General features: G+C 39.5%; 1 protein-coding gene across 2 annotated transcripts in view; it reads right to left on the bottom strand.

The window, feature by feature from the left end:
* pcdh15b (protocadherin-related 15b) overlaps positions 1-23,090 on the bottom strand; it is a 459,821-nt gene that overhangs the window by 204,069 nt on the left and 232,662 nt on the right. For both annotated transcript variants that reach the window (XM_049464765.1, XM_049464764.1), the window contains 3 exons: positions 17,803-17,952; positions 13,143-13,336; positions 2,081-2,213 (listed from right to left, as the gene is read on the bottom strand). In XM_049464765.1, coding sequence (XP_049320722.1) covers positions 2,081-2,213; positions 13,143-13,336; positions 17,803-17,952 — 477 coding nt within the window. The remainder of the gene's footprint in view (positions 1-2,080; positions 2,214-13,142; positions 13,337-17,802; positions 17,953-23,090) is intronic.

Genomic DNA, 23,090 nt, shown 5'->3' with positions numbered 1-23,090 from the left:
TACAGCTCCAGTACAGTGTGGTAAAAGATATGCATGCAGTTTAATCTGAAACATCTTCAAAGACGTGGAACAGACCACATGAATAATACTGTGGTGTACCAGCCAACACTCTCTGTACTCTACTTTCTGGATGTTCTGGAGGTGAATATTAGCCTCAAACCACATAACAGATTTATTTATGAGCTTTTTAAAACAGTACAGCGCAGTATTATCTATAAAAATGGATAATGCATGGTACAAGCCTATGATCTGTTTGTACTTTTGGCCTTTTTTGTAATATACAGTGTTGGGAGTAACGGCGTTAAAACTAACGCCGTTACTAACGCCGTTACTTTTTTCAGTAACGAGTAATCTAACTAATTACTCTGACTGTAACTATAACGCCGTTACCATTTCAGACACCCCGTTACTGCACGTTACTTTAGCCGCACTTTTTTTTACTTCGCTTTGCCCTGGTTAACCCCTCCTCTGTCCGGTGAACTTGAGCTTCTGGTCGCTGTGCCTGTGGTTTGGCGTGGTGAAGTGAGGCACAATTGTGACGATTTGCGTGCTCTAATCAATTCAGTGATTGCCGTGGACAGCCCAAGTTCCGAATTAAGGACGTTAAGCTCTTTTTAGCTGCTCCGGTTTTTGTGGTGCTGCTGCTTTCTCTTTTAGAGAAAGCTCCTATTAGCTCCTATTTTTTATTTTATATAAAGCTCTGGTGTGATAATCACAATGTTGCTAAGTAACCAATTATTATTGTTCACTAAAGCGAACAAAATAGCGAAAACTGAAAGTGAAAAAACATTTGTGATAACTGAATCTAATAAAAACGGTAATTAAAAGGAAAAAACATAACTATCTCGAACTGTATTTTGTGTTTATAAAACTAACTAAAACGAACTGAAATTACTGATAGAATACCCTCATTTTCGTGTTTAATTTATTTATAAGCGTTGTTGTACAGCGGAGTTGTACAGCGGGCGGTGTTGTGCCGAGCGCACGGCACCTCGTGGTCCTTTAGTTCTTGTGTAAAGCGCTCGCGCTAGCAAGCCCACCCTAAAAACTTACTGAACAGAAAAAATAAAAACAAAATAAAATTAAACTATAATAATAATGAAAACTGTAATCACGTAGCTCTGGGCGCACGTGAACGTCTCCGCATTTGACTTGCAGCATTGTGTGTAGCTGTTCTTAAAAAACATTTAAATTAAATAATAGTTCTATGCTTCTATGTTACAGTGTAAATTAACATAATTCTGATTATATTTCGCTCATTCAATCAGACCGAAAACAGACAGTTTATGGGGCGGATCGGGTCAGGCTCATAATGACAGTTTATGGTTCGGGCTTGGGCAGAATGTGCACGGGCTCCGGCTGGGTCGGGTCGGATTTTTTGGGCCCGATCTAACCTCTATTCTCTTTTGGTGAAGCTGTTATATTAATACCATTTTAACGGGCATTAAATTGTTGTTTTTGTCCATTATTTTGTTTTGTTTATATATACATATTTCCTTTGAGTGTGGCTTGGTTTGTTTAATTTCATCCCCAGACGCGTTTTTTTCCGTTTTTTTCAGTATTACAAGTTTTAGTAATTTTCTTTGGTTCTGTGGAGAATTTCGTTTTGTTTTTTCGAAATTCGTTAGATTATATTTTTGTCAACATTTTGGGTTTATTTTCGTTTGTTATTTTTCTAATAATAATAGTAAATGCATAACTGATTTCCTTTTTTTGACGGGCGAATAATAAAAAGTAATGCGATAGTTACTTTTACTGGTAACTAATTACTTTTATAGTGGAGTAACTCTGTTAGTAACTCAGTTACTTTTTTGGAGAAGTAACGAGTAACTATAACTAATTACTTTTTCAAAGTAACGTGCCCAACACTGGTAATATAGTGTTTTAAATAATGTGAGACACAAGAGATTATTTAAAAGCTGACTGTGTGTGAACAGTGTTGGGCCTGCTAAAAAGCTTCCACTACTTTGTAAATGTCTTATCTTTAAATTTAAACTACTTTTCTTGGACAAAAAATGTTGGGAACATTCATTTTTCATTTCAGTTCTCATGAACGCTGTATCTGGGTAACATCTCTGACCTGCAGGTTGAGGATGGTAGCTCCAGTCCTCATGGCCTCGCTGATCTCCAGGCTGTAGAGGAGCTGGGGGAAGCGTGGTGGACTCTGGTTGTTGGGAGGGAGAACCTCAATGTAAACAGTGGTGATGGAGCTCCTGCAAGAGCAGAAAAAGACATTAGTTAAAACAGGTGATCTTAGGAGTAATTCCTCTTAACTAACATCTGCTACATCAATAATACATAACATAGTAATGCCTCACATTGTTCAAGAATCACATACAAACCTGAATCTAAACCCAAAGACACAAGGCTTGAGGTAATCAAAGAAATATGGCGAGCAAATTAAGGTAGTATAGGGTAGTATAGGCAGTAAAGGATAGTATAGAATTGTGTATGGAGTAGTATAGGGTAGTATAGGAAGTAAAGGATAGTATAGAATTGTGTATGGAGTAGTATAGGGTAGTATAGGCAGTAAAGGATAGTATAGAATTGTGTATGGAGTAGTATAGGGTAGTATAGGAAGTAAAGGATAGTATAGAATTGTGTATGGAGTAGTATAGGGTAGTATAGGCAGTAAAGGATAGTATAGAATTGTGTATGGAGTAGTATAGGGTAGTATAGGCAGTAAAGGATAGTAAAGAATTGTGTATGAAGTAGTATAGGGTAGTATAGGCAGTAAAGGATAGTATAGAATTGTGTATGGAGTAGCATAGGGTAGTATAGGCAGTAAAGGAAAGTAAAGAATTGTAAAGATAGTATAGAATTGTGTATGGAGTAGTTTAGGGTAGTATAGGCAGTAAAGGATAATATAGAATTGTGTATGGAGTAGTATAGGGTAGTATAGGAAGTAAAGGATAGTATAGAATTGTGTATGGAGTAGTTTAGGGTAGTATAGGCAGTAAAGGATAATATAGAATTGTGTTTGGAGTAGTATAGGGTAGTATAGGCAGTAAAGGATAATATCGAATTGTGTATGGAGTAGTATAGGGTAGTATAGGCAGTAAAGGATAGTATAGAATTGTGTATGGAGTAGTATAGGGTAGTATAGGAAGTAAAGGATAGTATAGAATTGTGTATGGAGTAGTATAGGGTAGTATAGGCAGTAAAGGATAGTATAGAATTGTGTATGGAGTAGTATAGGGTAGTATAGGCAGTAAAGGATAGTAAAGAATTGTAAAGATAGTATAGAATTGTGTATGGAGTAGTTTAGGGTAGTATAGGCAGTAAAGGATAGTATAGAATTGTAAAGATAGTATAGAATTGTGTATGGAGTAGCATAGGGTAGTATAGGCAGTAAAGGATAGTATAGAATTGTGTATGGAGTAGTATAGGGTAGTATAGGCAGTAAAGGATAGTATAGAATTGTGTATGGAGTAGTATAGGGTAGTATAGGCAGTAAAGGATAGTAAAGAATTGTAAAGATAGTATAGAATTGTGTATGGAGTAGTTTAGGGTAGTATAGGCAGTAAGGATAATATAGAATTGTGTATGGAGTAGTATAGGGTAGTATAGGAAGTAAAGGATAGTATAGAATTGTGTATGAAGTAGTTTAGGGTAGTATAGGCAGTAAAGGATAATATAGAATTGTGTATGGAGTAGTTTAGGGTAGTATAGGCAGTAAAGGATAATATAGAATTGTGTATGGAGTAGTATAGGGTAGTATAGGAAGTAAAGGATAGTATAGAATTGTGTATGGAGTAGTATAGGGTAGTACAGGCAGTAAAGGATAGTATAGAATTGTGAATGGAGTAGTATAGGGTAGTATAGGCAGTAAAGGATAGTATAGAATTGTGTATGGAGTAGTATAGGGTAGTATAGGCAGTAAAGGATAGTATAGAATTGTGTATGGAGTAGAATAGGGTAGTATAGGAAGTAAAGGATAGTATAGAATTGTGTATGGAGTAGTATAGGGTAGTACAGGCAGTAAAGGATAGTATAGAATTGTGTATGGAGTAGTATAGGGTAGTACAGGCAGTAAAGGATAGTATAGAATTGTGTATGGAGTAATATAGGGTAGTACAGACAGTAAAGGATAGTATAGAATTGTGTATGGAGTAGTATAGGGTAGTATAGGCAGTAAAGGGTAGTATAGAGTTGTATATGGAGTGTTATAGGGTAGTATAGGCACCAGTAGGTAGTGTAGATTGCACAAGGAGTTGTATAGGGTTGCATATGGAGTAATATAGGGTAGTATAGACAGAGAGGGATAGTATAAGGTTGCATATGGAGTAATATAGGGTAGTATAGGGATCTATAGGGTTGTATATTGAGAGGTACAGGGTAGTATTTGCAGTAAGGTAAGATAGAATAGGGTGGTATAGGAGAGTATAGTGTATTATAGGAAGTATATGGCAATACAGGCAGTATATGGAGAATGGGAAAATAAAGGGGAGTGCAGGCAGTATAGGGAGTACAGTGAAGTACAAGGGTAGAGTATAGGGTAGTATAGGTACTAGAGGATATATAGAGAGTATAGAGTTTTTTAGGTTAGTAGTTTACAGAGTATTATAGGGTAGTAAAAGCAGTAAGGTAGGATAGTTTAGGGTTGTATATGAAGAATGTGTAGGGTAGTATAGGAGAGTATAGTGCGTTACAGGCAGTATATGGAGAATAGGAGAAAAAAAGGGATTGCAGGCAGTATAAGGTAGTATAAGGAGTACAATTTAGTTTTGGATAGTATAGAACGTATAATGTAGTAGTATAGCAGAATGTATAGAGTATGGTTTCATACAGTAGTGTATGGTTGTATAGGCAGTAAGAGGTAGTATAGGGTTGTATATGGAGCAGTAAATGTTAGTATAGGGAAGTATAAGGCATTATAGAAACCTAGGGTATTACAGGCAATATAGGGAGAATAAGATGGTACAGAGGAGTATACAGTGCAGTATAGGGTACTGTATGGAGTACAGGGAAGTACAATTTAGTTTTGGATAGTTTAGAAAGTATAATCTAGTAGTATAGCAGAATGTATAGAGTATAGGGTTTCATACAGTAGTGCATGGCTATGTAGGCAGTAAGAAACAGTATAGGGTTGTATATGGAGCAGTAAATGTTAGTATAGGGGAGTATAAGGCATTATAGAAACATAGGGTATTACAGGCAGTATAGGGTACTATAGGGAGTACAGTGAAGTACAATTTAGTTTTGGATAGTATAGGAAGTATAGGGTATTATAGGTAGCAGAGGATGTATAGAGATTTATGGGTTTTGTGGAGTAGCAGAGAGTAGTATAGGGTAGTACAGGCAGTAAGGGGTAGTATAGGTTTGTATTTGAAGCAGTATAGGTTGGTGTATAGCATTTTAGGCTATGACAGGCAGTAAAGGGAGAATAAGATAGTATAGAGGAGTGTAGTATAGGGTAGTATAGGGAGTATGGTGAAGTAGAGTTTAGTTTAGGATTGTATAGGAGGTATAGTGATGCATAGGGCAGAGAGAATATAGGTTGGTATAGGGTAGAGTAAGGTAGGTAAGGGGTTGTACAAGGTTGTATATGGAGCAGTATATATTAGTATAGGGTATTAAACTCAGTATAGGAAGTATAAGATAGCATAAGACAGTATAGAGGAGTGCACAGGAGTAGCAGAGGAGTAGTATAGGGAGACATAGGGCAGAGAAAATATAGGTAAGTATAAGGTGTATAAGGAGAAAAGGGTGGTATAGGGGAGTACATGGTAGTATAGGAACTGAATTGTAGTATAAGGTGGCATATAGTAGTAGTAGCGTATACGGTGAATAAGGAGCACATGGAAACATAGGGCAGTACAGGGTAATAGAGAGAGTGAATGGCAGTATAGTGGAGTTTATAATGTACAGGGTAAAGTGAGGTAGTATGAGGTGGTTAAAGATTATAGGGTAGTATATGGTAGTATCTGGTAGCATTGGGTAGAATAAGTATAGTGTATAGTATATTGCAATACAGCTTAGTATGGTGTAGTATATAGTACAGGGGTGTCCAAACTACGGCCCGCGGGCCTTTAGCGGTATTTTAGAAATAGAATAAAAGTTGGCCCGCTGTAATGTGAGATTCAAAGTTTGAACGCTAGGTGTCAGAAACGGGCCAAAGAGTCTAAAAGCGGCAAGAGTGAAGTTTTAGCGCAGAAAAACGGGCCATAGAGTCTAAAAGCGGAGAGAGTGCGCAGTTGTAGCGCAGAAAAACGGACCAAAGAGTCTAAAAGTTCAGTTGTAGCGCAGAAAAACAGGCCAAAGAGTCTAAAAGCGGAAAAAGTGCTCAGTTGTGGCGCCAAAAAACGGGCCAAAGAGTCTAAAAGTGGAGAGAGTGCTCAGTTGTAGCGCAGAAAAATGGGCCAACGAGTCTAAAAGCGGAGAGAGTGCGCAGTTGTAGCGCAGAAAAACGGGCCAAAGAGTCTAAAAGCGGAGAGAGTGCACAGTTGTAGCGCAGAAAAACGGGCCAGAGAGTCTAAAAGTTGAGAGATTGCGCAGTTGTAGCGCAGAAAAACAGGCCAAAGAGTCTAAAAGTAGAAAAAGTGCTCAGTTGTGGCGCAAAAAAACTGGCCAAAGAGTCTAAAAAGGGCGAGAGTGTTCAGTTGTAGCGCAGAAAAAGGGCAAAAGAGTCTGAAAGTTGTCGTAATTAAGGAGTTTAATATTAAGAGACATCATGAAATGAAACATCAATTTGAAAAATGTTAGTTTACACAACACTGTCAAAGATAGATAAAGATAAGTCAAGTGAAATGGTGTGTAAATGAAATAATCAGGAAAATGTATTATGTAAAGTGGTATATTTCATTGTTTTTTTTATTATAGAGTCTGTGGCCCCGTGACTTAAAATATATCACTCCTTCTGGCCCCCAAGAAAAAAAGTTTGGACACCCCTGATATAGTACTATATGATGTATAAGGTAATATATGAAATAAATTAATGAATGAATAATGATTTTGTGAATAAAAAACTTTGTAAAATCTTGATGGATAGAAAACCCACTTTGCCTGATTTTAAGAGATGGAGAAAAATACATGGGTAACGTCTTGCTAAAACTTGAGTAAATCTTAAATCTCTAAAACAGCAACTTTATAGCACTAGGAAAATTAGTCATTTTACAGTATAACTATTGGCCTGTTCATCATGTAAAGAACAACTTACAGATTCACATTATATCATACAAGCCTAAAACAAATATAAAGATATAGTTTTTGCATGACGACGCACAATGTAATAGTGGATTACAAAAGTATATAATATACTTAATATACTTACTTGCATAAACTGTAACAATTAAACTGCTGGAGATAAGCTCATATGCTGGTATTCTGGTATTAAATACTGATTTTATCTAACCACATTGCATCGTAACATCTATTAAACCTGGTTCAAACATCTTAGCGCATCTGTGCACTAGTGTATAATCTGCGTGTGGTTTTGTTAGTCTGGACCGTGTTCCAATCACGGCTCTTACAGAGCTTATTAAGATGAACTTGCTCATAAAGTAATGCGGCGACAAAATATGGATCACGCTCAGTCTGTCCAGTTAAGCGCCATCTGGCCGACTCAAATAATTACACACCTGCTGCCTTTCCCTTCCGTCTAAAACTCTTCCCAATTCCTCCACCTCTCAGACTTTCTGATCATCTGCAATTCTTCTATTTAATCCTCTGTGATTCCTATCCATTGGAAATGCGAACGCAGGCTTAGTCAATTTTTTAAGTGAGCGTTTGCGTCTCGTTCAGATCCTGCAACTTCTAAACAGTTGGAAGCTGAACTCTGACACACTTCTGCTGCGGCGTGAAACGCTGCATTTCCTCAGCGATGCTCTCGTGGGTAGGGTTTCAGCGCCGGTGCACTATTGATCCTGCAGCCTGGCAGAAAGCAGAGGGCAGCGGGCAGGCCAAAGTGGACGGGACAGGAGAGGAGGTAGCCGCAATTAGAGGGAGAATCCTCTCATTTCCGGCCCGTCTGAGAGCCAGACGGACAAGTGCGAGGGACAATATCCCCGAGCCATCCAGAACAGAATCTGTCACCCTGCAGTGCTGTATCGATTTACAGAGGGAGAGTGGGGAGGGAGGGAGGGAGGGAGGATCTCTCTTGTGCAATTCCTATATAGCTTCTACACTGACCAGAACATCACTGTCACAAATGGACATTTTAACCATATCCACTATTTAGGAAGATCAGATTTATACCCTTTAGATGTTAACAGGGTGGTAAAGACTAGCACATGTCTCCTCCAATACGTGTGATGCATTTAGGCCCAATCCCAGACATTTTACACTTTGGCAATACCACTTTTCCCACTTTTGTCACGTCAATCCCAAGAATATTTATCTAATGTTCTGGGGATCATCAACATTTTTTATTTGGTAAATGTGAGGTGGGCTGTTTTTTTCTTTTTGGTCAGCTTTGTTTTTTGCATTGAAACTCTCCCATGGAGAGCATTTTCACCCAGTCTCTTATTATTGAATCATCAACACTGACCTCAACTGAGTTAAAGTGACACCTGCAGTCCTTTAAATGTTGTTCTGGGTTCATTTGTGACCTCCTGGATGAGTTGTCCATGCCCTTTTGGAGCAATTTTGCTAGGCTGGTCACTCCTAGGTGGAAGGTTCTCCACTGTTCCATGTTTTCTCTAAGTGTGAATAATCACTTTCACTGTGGGACTCTGGAGTCCCAAAGCTTCAGAAATGAGTGTAAACATTTCTAAACTTTTCCAGATATTAGTGACTTTATGCTTGTTGAAATATTTTATCTGCTTCATGTTGTCAGACAAATTCTATTTAAGTGATTTCTTGATTGTACAGGTCTGGTTGTGGTTAGTAGTGAAATTGAACTTTTCAAAAAGTGTGATTAATCACAGTTTATTTGTGGGGTCAAACACTTTTTGTTACCAGGGGCTAAATTGGTTTGGATAGTTTTTTTTTCCCCTTAATAAATGAAATCATAATTTATAACATGTTTTTTTTTTGTCTGATATTAAGGTTTGTTTGATAATCTGAAACTGTAAGTATGACAAAAATGCAAGGGGCAAAAACTTTTTCACGCCACTGTATATCTATATCAGGTGCTTCAAGGGTTGTCCCAATTCTTAGGGCGAGGACTACACCACTGAGACTATTTTTTTTTTCATAACTAGCATTACAAAAAATCACTACCAGTTCATCTCCGTAGCTAGCTTGTTAGCTAGCTAGCTTTCCTGTTTCAGTTTAAAATGATGCAAAAGATGATGAGGCTGCAACATTTAGGGTGGAATTGAAAAATAAAATAAAACATCACAAAAGCTAATAAAAGCTCATTTCATCTACCCATCAGAGAGGAGTTAAGGAATAAACAACAATATATCCATCTGCCACCTTCTGAAGACATACGATGTCCTAAAGTTAACTAGTTAACCAGCAGCAGCTAGGTTGCTGAACTTTAGCGCTTCCCTGCTATAGCTATAGCTATATCTGTATCGGGTGCTTCAAGGGTTGCCCTAATTTTTAAGGGGAGGATTTCACCTCTTACTCTTATAACTCTGTTAAAAGGGTAAATAATACACTTAAAAATAAGAGGGTAGGAGTACAAAACAGGCAAATGGGATTGGGCATTAGACTCTTAGCCGTTTGCAGTGATCATCAGCATCACTGGGTAGTCAGTGTTTTTGAGGAAAGCGTCGGATCCCCAGCTCTTATACATCAGCTAACATAAATCAGTCATGCTGTTTTTAAACACATCTTACAGAGAGGACTTGTTGGGTCTGCTTCCGTTACTGCAAAACCAAAATAATTCCCACAAGCTCCTGCTTTCCCCCAGTTTTTGGTTGGTTGGTTGGTTGGTTGTTTGGATTTATGGTTAGATGGATGGATGGAGTGATGGATGGATTGATGGATGGATGGATGGTTGGATGGATGGTTACATGGATGGTTGGATGGATTGTTGGACCAGCATCACAACAGGAGTGATGAGGGGAGGAGTGATGAGGGGAGAGAATATCATCTACCCAGAGATAGTATGCTATCTCGGACTCCGGCTGCTGATGGAGAGCAGCAGGGCCTGGGATTAGAATTGCTTTTTCAAATGTTCAGGATGTTAAAAGTAGTACATAAAAGGTTTGATGCTAAATCCTCCACTCCAAAAAAAAAGATGCCACACCAAATTAATTTGAATACACTGCTGCATGCAAAAGATCCTGTATTTGCAATGTGTGTTACACAGGGTGTTGCAAGGCAAAATATCTAATTTTTTCAGATTTACCATTTTTTTACCAACAACATTTATATATAATGCACAGTATCAGTCAAAACTTTGGATACACCTCTTCTCATTCTATGTGTTTTCTTTCTTTTTATGACTGTACATTTTATATTAAAGACGATTTTAAAGCTATACAGGAACACAAAGAGGACTATTCTGTAAATAAAAAGTGTTAAACAGACCAGAATATGTTTTATACATTAGATTCTTCTAAGTATCACATGTATCTTTGAGGACAGATCTGCACACTCTTTGTATTTTAATTTTAGTGTCTTCATGAGGGAGAATCACCTGGAATAGTTTTCTCAGCATCTTGAAGGATCGATCCAACCACTAAAACTCCTAAATGGGGAATTCTATACAGTCCAGGGAAAACTATCCATCAACCTATGGATACATTACATATACTGTATGCTTTCTAGGACGAATTACGCATTAACAATTTGCATTTGAAAGTTAGACAGCACAACATTAACATCCGCTGTCGCTCACCATCCACATGGATTCTTTAAAAGATTGTCCACACACAGACCAAACATCACTCATCCATCTCTACAAGTGCTGCTGCTGCTGCTGTAGTTTAAATTATTTAAATGCTGCAGTGGAAATAAGCTACAAGCTTACATAAGCTAATCACACATCCCTGAACCGCAGCTGCACACCTGCACTGTAATTATTCCACTTCTTTAAAAGCTGCTGTGGGACAATTCATACTTACATACAAATCCTTCTACACCGTTTACCACTGACAACTGCTCCCACTATTTCATACTTATAGAGTAAACTCAGCTTAAATAAAGCCAGCGCAGATTGTTAATGATTTTTTAAAAATATCATAAGTTGTATTTTACAGTATAAAGTATTTGTAGAGCTGGGCAATAAACCAATTTTATTGATTAATTCAAATTTACAGTTAAGGACAATGTGTTTTTATGAAAATATTTTTTTAAATGCTCCCTTTGGGCTCCTGTAGTTCAAAGTAACACTCCCCACCGCATGCTTAACCAACCAACCAAACAACCTTCCAACCAACCTTCCAACCAACCTTCCAACCAACCTTCCAACCAACCAACCAACCAACCAACTATCCATCCATCCATCCATCCATCCATCCATCCATCCATCTATTAATCTAACCATACATCCAACCAACCAACCATCCATCCATTCATCCATCCATTAATCTAACCATCAATCCAAACAACCAACCAACCAACCAACCATCCAAACAACCATGCAACCCACCTTCCAACCAGTCTTTCAACTAACCAACCATCCATCTATCCATCCATTAATCTAATTATCAATTCAAACAAACAACCAACCAACCAACCATCAATCTAACCATCAATCCAAACAACCAACCAACCAACCAACCAACCATCCAAACAACCATGCAACCAACCTTCCAACCAGTCTTTCAACTAACCAACCATCCATCTATCCATCCATCCATCCATCCATTAATCTAATTATCAATTCAAACAAACAACCAACCAACCAACCATCCAACCAACCAACCAACCAACCAACCAACCATCCATCCATCCATCCATTAATCTAACCATCAATCCAAACAAACAACCAACCATCCAACCAACCAATTAACCAACCAACAATCCATCCATCCATCCATCCATCCATTAATCTACCCATTAATCCAACCAACCAACCAACCAACCAACCAACCAACCAACCAACCATCCATCCATCCATCCATCCATCCATCCATCCATCCATCCATCCATCCATCCATCCATCCATCCATCCATCCATCCATCCATCCATCCATCCATCCATCCATCTATCTATCTATCTATCTATCTATCTATCCATCGAAAGCCGGAGTTTTAGTTCGGTTTTGCAGCAACAGAGGTCAAACAAGTCCTCTCTGTAAGATGTGTTTGAAAACATCATTGCTAATTTATTTTTAATGTAATTTAATTTAATCTAAGATAGAAGAGGACGTGTGACACTAAAATCTCATCTTGTCGTTTCGTCAGCATAATAACTAAAAAATGCCTCAACAAATCAGCAGAAAGAGCTGGAAACTAATACTACTTCTTTCACAGCATCTTCGTTTGACTCGTCACAAACATACACAAACACATGAAGTGAATTTTGTGCCAAAATCAAAAGGAAAAATTGGATGTTGCAAATTCAAAAGAGTAAAAGTGTATATCAAATATATATATTTAAATATACTTGATCACTTTATTATCATTTGCAGTTATTTGAAAATTATTTCAGTTTGGATTTTGTCAGTCATTGCTTTTATTTGTGTGTTTTTGTGAATTTTTGGATTTTGCTTCTGGAATCTCTCGTTTGTTTCTGCTTTAGTTTTTTTTGCTTCTGAGTTTTGGCACAGTTTTCACGGGTGGGCGGGGCTTAGAAGAAGGGGTTCCCTTTGAATCTCCATTGGTCAGCTGGTTTTAGACTGAAAAAATTCAAATTGAAACCCTGTTTTAAATAAAGTAAGCAAGTATATTTTAAAAATATTGATGTGCTACTTTTTTTTTTTTCTTTAAAATTTTCCTTTTGATTTTTTTATTTTGATTGAAGATTTTTGTACGTTAAACTTTTGGCACAAAATTCACTCCATACAAACACACCTTTTTCTAAAAAACAAAAAAAAAAACAATGGTACTTTCTGCCATGTCATCTACACGCTTGTTTTTTGGCTTGTTTTTAGTTGCACTTTTACTCCTAAAGGAGGAATTTAAGTAAAAATCAAAATAAAGGTAAACCTAGTTTTGATCCATGATTTTTAGTAGGGAAAAATTACAATAAAAAAAAAATAAATAATAATATATATATTAATATATATATATATATATAGGCCATTTCACACAGTTCTAAGTATTTGAATACACAATTTATTTAAGCTCTTAGGACTTACCTCCTCTGTGAGGACGGGGCGCTGTCTGCAGCTCGCACGGTGAGGGCGTAGGATCGTCCCACGGTCAGGTTCACGCCGGGCACCACAGTGATCAGTCCAGTGAGGTTATTGATGGTGAAGTGTCCCTGAGCCCCCGCCAGGATGCTGTAGCTTATCAACCCGTTGGGACCCTCATCAGCATCCACCGCCGTCAGCTGAAAGCAAATCGTCACCTTTACTTTTGGCAAGACTTTCCCTGACCGGCCGAGTGACCTTCAGCTCGGCCGCTTCCCCCTCCGTCTGTCTGACGTGATGTTGCAGATTAATGAAAGTAGGACTATATTAGCATTTCTCCTGCTGTGATTACATTAACTGTGCGAGAACTTTAGATTATAGTAATGTTTCACACATTAGCACATTAACACATTGACAAATTAACATCTCAAGACATTAGAGCCGCCACTCTTCGGAGTAATTACACCATCACTCAACTCAACTACATAAGCAGAGCACCAGGGGCCCCGTGTACGAAGACTTGCTACTAAATCGAGAGATCACAGGTTCGAATCCCGGTCATGCAGCTTGCCATCAGCTGCCGGAGCCCTGAGAGAGCACAATTGGCCTTGCTCTCTCTCTCTGTGTGAGTAGATGGCGCTCTCTCTCCCCACATCACTCCAAAGGGTGATGTCGATCAACACAAACCATCTGTGAGCTGATGTATCGAAAAGAGCTGGTGGCTGAATTTGCATGTGTCGAATTCGCATGTGTTAGTCTTCACCCTCCTGGTGTTGAGGCATCACCAGTGATAGGGGATATGCAGCTGACTAGCAGCTACTGTAAATGGATGGAACTATTGGCCTAGCTAAATTGGGAGAAAAAAAGGGGAGAAACATTTAATAAATTGCGAGAAAAAAAAAAAAGAAAAAAAACTTTGGTTTTGTGGTAAGCACAATAATATTTGAAATTTGTTTTCATTTTTGTGCTGAGTATAGACTTTAAGAAGTTTCTGGAAGTGTAAGAACTATCAAAACGTTACAAGAACTTTCCAGAACTGCTAGATTTAGTAGATTTAGCCACCAAAAAGTTGCAGAAATCCGGCAGACACATTTAACTCAGTATGTGGCCAAATTATAAAGACAAAACTGAAAAAGTACTGTGATATCCATCCTAATAAACTCACAGAGATCATGAGAGAACCTTTGTAGAGAAGCAAGGTGAGTGCTTTTACCAGGACATAATGAACTCTGAAGGCTGTTACTTAGGGGAATGATTAAAAAACAAATAAATAAATAAATGATAGGACATTATATTTAGGGACTAATTGGTGTAAGTGATTTGTAGTATACAGTGGCGTAAAAAAAGTATCTGACCCGCTACAGATTTCCTTCCTTCAAACTTTCCTGTTTTTGCTTTTTTGTAATAGTGATATTTTTTCTGAATAACAAACAAACTTTAATATCAGACAAAGATAACCTGAGTAAATACAAAAATATTTTTTAACGATAATTTTATTTATTAAAGGAAACAAAAACACTATCCAAATCAATCTAGCACTGTGTGAAAAGTATTTGCCCCTAAATCTAATAACTTGGTTCTGTCACCCTTGGTGGCAACAACTGCAGTCAAGCTTTTCTGGTATCTGGCAACAAGTCTTTCACATCTCTGTGGAGAAATTTTGTTTTACTCTTCTTTAGAGAATTGTTTAAATTCAGACACATTGGAGAGTTTTTGAGCATAAACGTCCTGTTTAAGATCATCTACAGCATCTCAATCAGACTTTGACTAGATCACTACAAAATCTTTATTTAGTTTTATTTTTTTTAAGCCATTCAGAGGTGAACTTGTTTGTGTGCTTTGGGTCATTGTCCTGCTGCAGAACCCAAGTACACCTGAGCTTGAGGTCACAAACAGATGGCCTTCAGGATTGCTATTCTCCTTCAGGATTGTCTGGTAAACAGCAGAATTCCTGGTTCCATCTATTACAGCAAGTTGTCCAGACTCTGAAGCAGCAAAGCATTTCCAGCCCCAACACTTTTTTCACAAAGCGTTATGTAGTTTTTGTTTACTTTAATATTTTAATAAATAAAATCATCATTTAAAAAGTGCTTTTTGTATTTACTCAGGTTATCTTTGTCTGATATTAAAGTTTGTTTGATAATCTGAAAAATCTAAGTATGACGAAAATGCAAAAACAAAATTAATCTGTACAGGGCCAAATACTTTTTAACGCCACTGTTGTTGTAAATCTGGGAAAACCTTTGTATATTTGCACTGCACATACTGTTCTTTGTTGATGGGAAGTGAGTGGGGTATTTTAAAATGCTGTCCTTTTTGACGAGACTCCAAGGCAGAAACACAATGTTTCCATGTTTTCTTTGCTTCTGGAACAGCCTGGATACAAGTGAACACTATTGTATAAAGAACTGACCTTCTGTGAGAAAGCCATATACAGTACAGACACTAATCCAGAAAATATGCTAGTTATTGAGCTGTTATACACAGCACTGATTGATTGCGTATTTGTAGTGAAATGTTGACTGTTTCTACGATAAAACATTCATTTGTGGCTTGTGCTTGTGTAGGCGACTGTCACAAAAATCAATGGGAAGGTTAATGAAATATTTGGTGTTTTTTTTTTGTTTTGTTTTTTACATAAAATTTATAGGTGAGCAGTTGAAACTAGTGGGGAAAGTGAAAAAGTTGGCTTGGTGTTTAACTTTAAAACTATGGTGTTTAACTTTTCTATGGTGTTGCTAGGTGGTTGCTATGTGGTTGCTGTGGTGTTGCTTTGGTGTTGGTAGACGATTGCTAAGGTGTTGGTAGATGGTTGCTGTGGTGTTGCTAGGTGGTTGCTATGTGGTTTCTGTGGTGTTGCTAGGTGGTTGTTGTGATGTTGCTAGGTGATTGCTATGGTGTTGGTAGACGGTTGCTGTGGTGTTGGTAGACAGTTGCTGTGGTGTTGGTAGACGGTTGCTGTGGTGTTGGTATACAGTTGCTGTGATGTTGCTAGGTGGTTGCTATGTGGTTGCTGTGGCGTTGCTGTTAGACGATTGCTAAGGTGTTGGTAAACAGTTGCCGTGGTGTTGGTAGACGGTAGCTGTGGTGTTGGTAGACGGTAGCTGTGGTGTTGGTAGACAGTTGCTGTGTTGTTGGTAGACAGTTGCTGTGTTGTTGGTAGACAGTTGCTGTGGTGTTGGTAGACGGTTGCTAAGGTGTTGGTAGACGGTTGCTGTGGTGTTGGCAGACAGTTGCTGTAACGTTGGTAGACGATTGCTAAGGTGTTGGTATACAGTTGCTGTGATGTTGCTAGGTGGTTGCTATGTGGTTGCTGTGGCGTTGCTGTTAGACGATTGCTAAGGTGTTGGTAAACAGTTGCCGTGGTGTTGGTAGACGGTAGCTGTGGTGTTGGTAGACGGTAGCTGTGGTGTTGGTAGACAGTTGCTGTGTTGTTGGTAGACAGTTGCTGTGGTGTTGGTAGACGGTTGCTAAGGTGTTGGTATACGGTTGCTATGTGGTTTCTGTGGTGTTGCTAGGTGGTTGTTGTGATGTTGCTAGGTGATTGCTGTGATGTTGCTAGGTGATTGCTGTGGTGTTGGTAGACAGTTGCTGTGGTGTTGGTAGACGGTTGCTGTGGTGTTGGCAGACAGTTGCTGTAACGTTGGTAGACGATTGCTAAGGTGTTGGTATACAGTTGCTGTGATGTTGCTAGGTGGTTGCTATGTGGTTGCTGTGGCGTTGCTGTGGCGTTGCTTTGGCGTTGCTTTGGCGTTGCTTTGGTGTTGGTAGACAGTTGCTGTGGTGTTGGTAGACGGTTGCTGTGGTGCTGATGGACGGTTGCTGTGGTGTTGGTAGACAGTTGCTGTGGTGTTGGTAGACGATTGCTAAGGTGTTGGTAAACAGTTGCCGTGGTGTTGGTAAACAGTTGCCGTGGTGTTGGTAGACAGTTGCTGTGGTGTTGGTAGACGGTTGCTGTGGTGTTGGTAGATGGTTGCTGTGTTGTTGGTAGACAGTTGCTGTGGTGTTGGTAGACGATTGCTAAGGTGTTGGTATACAGTTGCTGTGGTGTTGCTAGGTGGTTGCTATGTGGTTGCTGTGGTGTTGCTAGGTGGTGGCTGTGGTGTTGCTAGGTGGTTGCTATGGTGTGGGGAGACTGGTTGCTGGGTTTTGCTAGGTGGTTGCTGTGGTGTTGCTAGGTGGTTGCTATGGTGTGGGTAGACAGTTGCTGTGATGTTGCTAGGTGGTTGCTGTGGTGTTGCTAGGCGGTTGCTATGGTGTGGGTAGACAGTTGCTGTCATGTTGCCTCTATGTACAGAAGGTAGCCTTCATATATAGTCTAAGTGATTTTTCTTCTGAATGGACGTCAATGATAGCAGGCGATTTACTTTATTTCCCTGGAAACTAAAACTGGTCCTGACCTGAATGGAATGAAGCACTTCAGCATGTGAGGTCCACCTGCTCAGCTAGTATAGCTCGGACTGGCTGGAGGGATATTAGGCCGGGGGCTAGCGTATCATAGTGCACCGCACACACACACCCTGAGCGAAAGTCCAGCTGATGACTGGCCTGACCGGAGAGATCCTGCAATTATTCCAGCTATAAGCCCTTCATAAACGAGGCCGCTAATTCTATTACTCCGCCAGAGTGGACTGTTTGCTAAAACAGTGAGTGGCTTATCGATTACCCGTAATACTGTTTCCCCGGGCTGCATGTCTGTGTAAACATTGACGCTGTAGGAGACGTTGGGGAAGGTGGGTGTGTTGTCGTTGGCATCGATCACCGTGATATTAACGGTCACTGGAGGGCTCTCCTGAATGCCGTCTGAGGCGATCATCTGCGGAGGAGAAAAAAAGAAAAAAGAAGGAGTAATGAATAAAAGGCTGGATACGGCGCTGAGGACACGAGGCAGAAGGGAGAGCATTAACAGTGATGTATGCTTTTCAGTAGATGTGAGCATGGCTAACAGAAGACAACAGCTGCAAGATGCAGATAAAACCGCATATCTTAATACAGCAAAGTGCAATACAGCCTGCATGCCTGTGATTTTTCAGAACGCTAACAGAAGCATCTGAGCCCACACTGCTTAAATACCTAATAAAACATGACTGTGTGTTTAATCCTCAGAGGTTCAGGGCTATTACTTTAGATATTGTTGAAATTTAAATTTTATAACTACAGTAGAATTTTATAGTATTGTACTGTATCAATTGTATTATACGTAGTGATAAGGCCTAAGCGATATACATATACCTATATAGTACAGTTGGTATGTACTGTAGGTATTTCTTTGCACCAGGAGTGACATAAGGACATCAAAAAGCAGTGTGTAAGGCTAGTGGAGGAGAGCATGCCAGGACGCCTGAAAGCTGTGATTAAAAACTAGGATTATTCTAACCAATTATTGATTTCTGGACTCTTCCTGAGTTACAATATTAGTATGATTGTTGTTCTAAATGAATATGAACTTAAACTTCAAGCACTGCAACTCTCATTTTCTGTAAATAAATTCTCTAAATGACAATATTTTTTTGTTTTTACAATCTTTATATTCTATGTATAGGGCTCAATATCGACCATTATATTTATTTAACAAGGAGAGTACACTAATGTAAATAAGCCTCTTTCTCTCTTGTTTTTTTAGGGCTTCATTTCAGTAACTTTTTTTTTTAGATTACTTTTTTTTTTTTTTTTTTTTACATTTCAACTGTGCTGTCTGAATATTTTTAATCAAAAGTCCATTGCTCTTTAAAATAGTGTAAATTAAGTGATAAGTTATTACATTATTATTATAGCAATGGTATATGTTGATCTTAAAATGACAATGATATCATAATATATCAATATTATTTCATCAATATCAGAATAATTTCAAGAACAAATAGTTATCGTAACAGACCTAACATCATGCAAGGAAAATAATTAATGTCAGCATTATATATCACTTGGTTGATATTCGGTTTTTACGTACCATGACATATCTACTAGACTGAACTAGATCACATACAGTATCACATCATTTCAAAATGCCAGTTTTACCCCAGTATTTCCCCAGTTTTACCCCACTAATGTACAGCCATAATTGTAATTATACAATTTATTACACAGGTATGTAGCAAAATTTGTGCACTGCTATCTAAAAAAATAATTATATTTTAGGTGAACGCTGGTATAACGGTGGGTCACTTCAGTTTAGTTTCAGTGAGTTTATGGCCTTGCCCACCTCGGCTTAGGACCGCCCACAAGCAGCACTAAAGCTGGGCTGCAGCAGAACTAACACTGTCTGGTTAACTAAGAAGGAGCTTATAGTTCTGTTTACAGAACTAGTTAGCGTTAGTTTTCTTGTGTAAGTAACTATAGGTTTAAAACGGATCTCCGGTTAATTCTGCGTTTTACTGAGACCTTGAATTCACACTAGGAAGAACGGTTTGACAAGGTAGTCTGAGGTAAGAGTTTAGTAGCGTTAGTTTAGCTAAAAGAAATGCTATTTATGCCGCCGGACAAACGCCTACGAGGGAAAAACGCCTACGCTCGCACCATGGCATTGATACATGCTATGTTTTAGAGATGTAAAATTGACTGTGGGGGACGGCAGGTAGGCGTTCTCTGCTGCAGTGCTGTTAGCCAATCAGAGGCGACATGTTTGCATGTATGAATATTAATGAGCAAGAGCTGAAATCCTGTCTTTCTTCAGAGACCAGCAGTCGTTCAGTGATCTAAAGCAGGGCTAAATAGAAACACCTGAGCCATTTTTTTTCACAAGAAACAGCTCATATGGCATTCATTCATACTGGAGACCACAACTAGACACTTTAAAATGAATGAAAAATGATGGAATGAGACCTTTAAAGATATTAAAGCCCACAAAATAAACTAATATATATATATATACAACCCTACATATTGAAGAAAGCTCCTTTCCCCACATTAGCTAAAGGGCGATCCAGCTCTTTAGTAAAGCTGAGGAACGTGTAGGGTGTGATGGGATCAGTAGATGGGACCCCCCGCTGTTTTGTTCGGCTGTCAGCTAGGCTAATCTCAGGATCACAGAGCGAGCACGCTCAGTCTGTCCACTCCCACACATGCAGCACAATGAGTTATGAGAATTAACACAGCTGTAGCAGAGAGAAAGAACAGTGTATCACAAGCAGGATCTGGAGAGAAGATACTGTAGCAGGAGCTTCCATGCTGAGCAGAACATCAAAGATTCTCCAGCTTCAAAGCCGCTGCCCTGAAACACTCGCAGGAAGAAGAATCAGACAAAAGGCATGAGGTCAGCTCAGTACGGCAGACAGTGTGGAAATTAGTCACTCCCTTCAGCAGGTCTCTGTGCCGCGACAGCGCAACCCTGCAGGTTGACACGCTGACACGCAGCGCTGCTAAAAGCAGCAGTCGCCACTCTGTTCGGCGGACGTCCTTGTGCACAGCGCATCAAGCGATCTCCAGCAAACCATCTACAAACAATCCTTTTCAAGAAAAACTGCAAGAAAACAACACTGCTAATGCTAATCTAAAACCCACACCATGCTAGCCTTGGTCTGTGATGCCAGCGTTGCTGAATAACACATGTGCTCCTGACGGGACGACTCTGCAGGATCTCATGCTTCAAACAAAGTGAACAGATGAAGATGGGTTTGGTTCTGCGAGGCTTTTTAGTCAAAGCTAATGCTAATTCTCAGTTTCTGGAACAGATTTGGTGCATTTTCTGCTCCCAACAAAACAAAAAATGGTTGGCATACAGTATTGTCACTACAATAAAACAAAAAAGCACATTCTAAATAAAATATGGCATTTGCAATGCTTTATGGTGCACCAATGAATGTTGGCAAATATGTCCTTTTTTTGGATCGTCTAAAATGCGTCCATCAAGGATTTCTCTGCATCTACAGGAACAAAACAGCCTTAATACTACCTGAACAGAAATACAATGCCAGGACAAAAAAGGTCACCACATAGATTTAACTAAGAACAAGGATAAAAGTCTCCTATTGAATAATTACTGCATGGGTGATTATGCTATTTAACCCTAACTGATGCAGTGAGTAGCTTCTCATTTCTCAAACAGCCATGTGGAAACACACATCTAGTGGTCGAGAAAAAAAATTGTCATCTGATTCAGAAGGGTCAGATTATTGGCATCCATCAATAATCAATGAGATTGTTAAAACTACTAAAATCAGGTTTTAACTGTGCAATGCATTATTTAAAGGTGGAAGGACAATGGGGTAACATCATCTTCCAGGACGGAATGTGGTTGGAAAACATCCTCTTGAATGAGGATGATTGGAAAACAGAAGAAAAAAGCACTAGAACTGATGGATGTGTTTAATAGTGAAAGTAAGAGCATTTCCACACACACATTGGGACTAAACAGCTGTGTAGCCTTAAGAAAAGCACTTATCAGTGAAGCTAACCAGCAAAAACAGATTGGACTCTAGAGCAATGGAAGAAGGTCATGTGGTCTAATGAGTCCATATTTACCCTGTTTCAGAGTGATGGAGCATCAGGTTAAGAAGAGAGGCAGGTGAAGCTCCCATCATGCCTAGGGGCTACTGTTCAAGCCTGCCTAGGCGAGCCTTAACCTCATTGAGAATCTTTGGGATGAGCTGAAGAAGACTTTGTGCAGCGGTCAGACTCTACCATCATCAATGCTGCAAGATCTTGGTGAAAAATGAATGTGTGCCTTAATTGTTTCATGTCTTTAATATTTATCTAAGTGTGTATTAGATTAATATTATTATTTTAGTATAATATTAATATGCTATACTTAAACCTAATTGCACCAAAATGCTTCCCAATTAACCACACAAGCACATGGTCTCCTCTGATTGGTCAGAGCTGTCTGGCGTGGAAGAAAGAAAGTAAATAAAGTGAGAAGATTCTGCGTTTCAGCGCGTATATCTGTGCAGTGTGAGGCTGCTTTAACACAGAACGCAAAAAATGTTTTAAAGTGTTTTCAATGGGACCTGCATTGCAGATGTGAGCAGTGAATGCAGCACATACTTCCCGTGTAAACAGCATGGAGCAGCAGAGACTGCGTTTGTTCATACTATGCCTTAAATGTAATTTATCTCAAGAAAAAATAAATATATTTGATAGGCGATAATCAGATCGAGACTAGATCATGTTCTCACCACAAACCAACTGTTCCAGAGATAAAATCTGAAAGGTGAGGTTAAACTTAGTGTAAAAATAGCGCCGAGTGGTCCAGCGGTCTAATGCGCTGCCACTATGAGCGGGAGGTTGCAGGTTTGAACCCCAGCTCATGCAGCTTTGCCATCAGCAACCAGCGCTTAGGGGGAGCAAAACTGGCCCGGCTCCCTCCAGGTGGGTACATGGCGATCTCTCCCCGTCACACTTAAAGGTGTGGCCGGGCGGCACGGGGCATCTGTGAGCTGATGTATCGGAACCTGGCCGCTGTGCTTTCCTCCGAGCGCGCTGTGATGCTGCTCAGGCAATGATTCATCAGCAACAGCTCGAAAAAAGGGGTGATTGACTTCACACGTGTCGGAGGAGGCGTGTGCTCGTCCACATCCTCCAAAGGTCGCAGGTGCCAACGGTGATGGGGTGCACAAAAGATCAGAAAAATCTGAAATAAAATTATGAAAAAAAAAAAAAACTTAAAAAAAAAAAACCTGCATTACTAATTACAAATGAATCAAGAGCCATATATAAAATATATAATTAGTCGCTAGTATTAGCAACTAACAACAGGTGACGTTAGCCTTGCTATGCTGTCATTAGTATGTAAGGCACTGGAGGAGGAGCACAGCAACATCACGCGGCGGCCCTGACGCTGCTCGGCTCCCTGGGCTGAGGGCATGCAGGCTCAGGCGCCACATGAATCAGCGCGTGGTGGGAGTGCCATGAATGCTAAAGCGCCACACCGAGTCCCCAGAGCCCCCCCTCCCCGCTCACGCTTCCCAATCTGCATGCGCTGGAGCCCCTCCGCCATATGCCGTCATCAGCCACACA

This window comes from Astyanax mexicanus, chromosome 15, assembly GCF_023375975.1.
Source record: "Astyanax mexicanus isolate ESR-SI-001 chromosome 15, AstMex3_surface, whole genome shotgun sequence".
In the NCBI taxonomy this organism is placed as follows: Eukaryota; Metazoa; Chordata; class Actinopteri; order Characiformes; family Acestrorhamphidae; genus Astyanax; species Astyanax mexicanus.
This window is presented reverse-complemented; position numbering and strand designations above follow the sequence as displayed.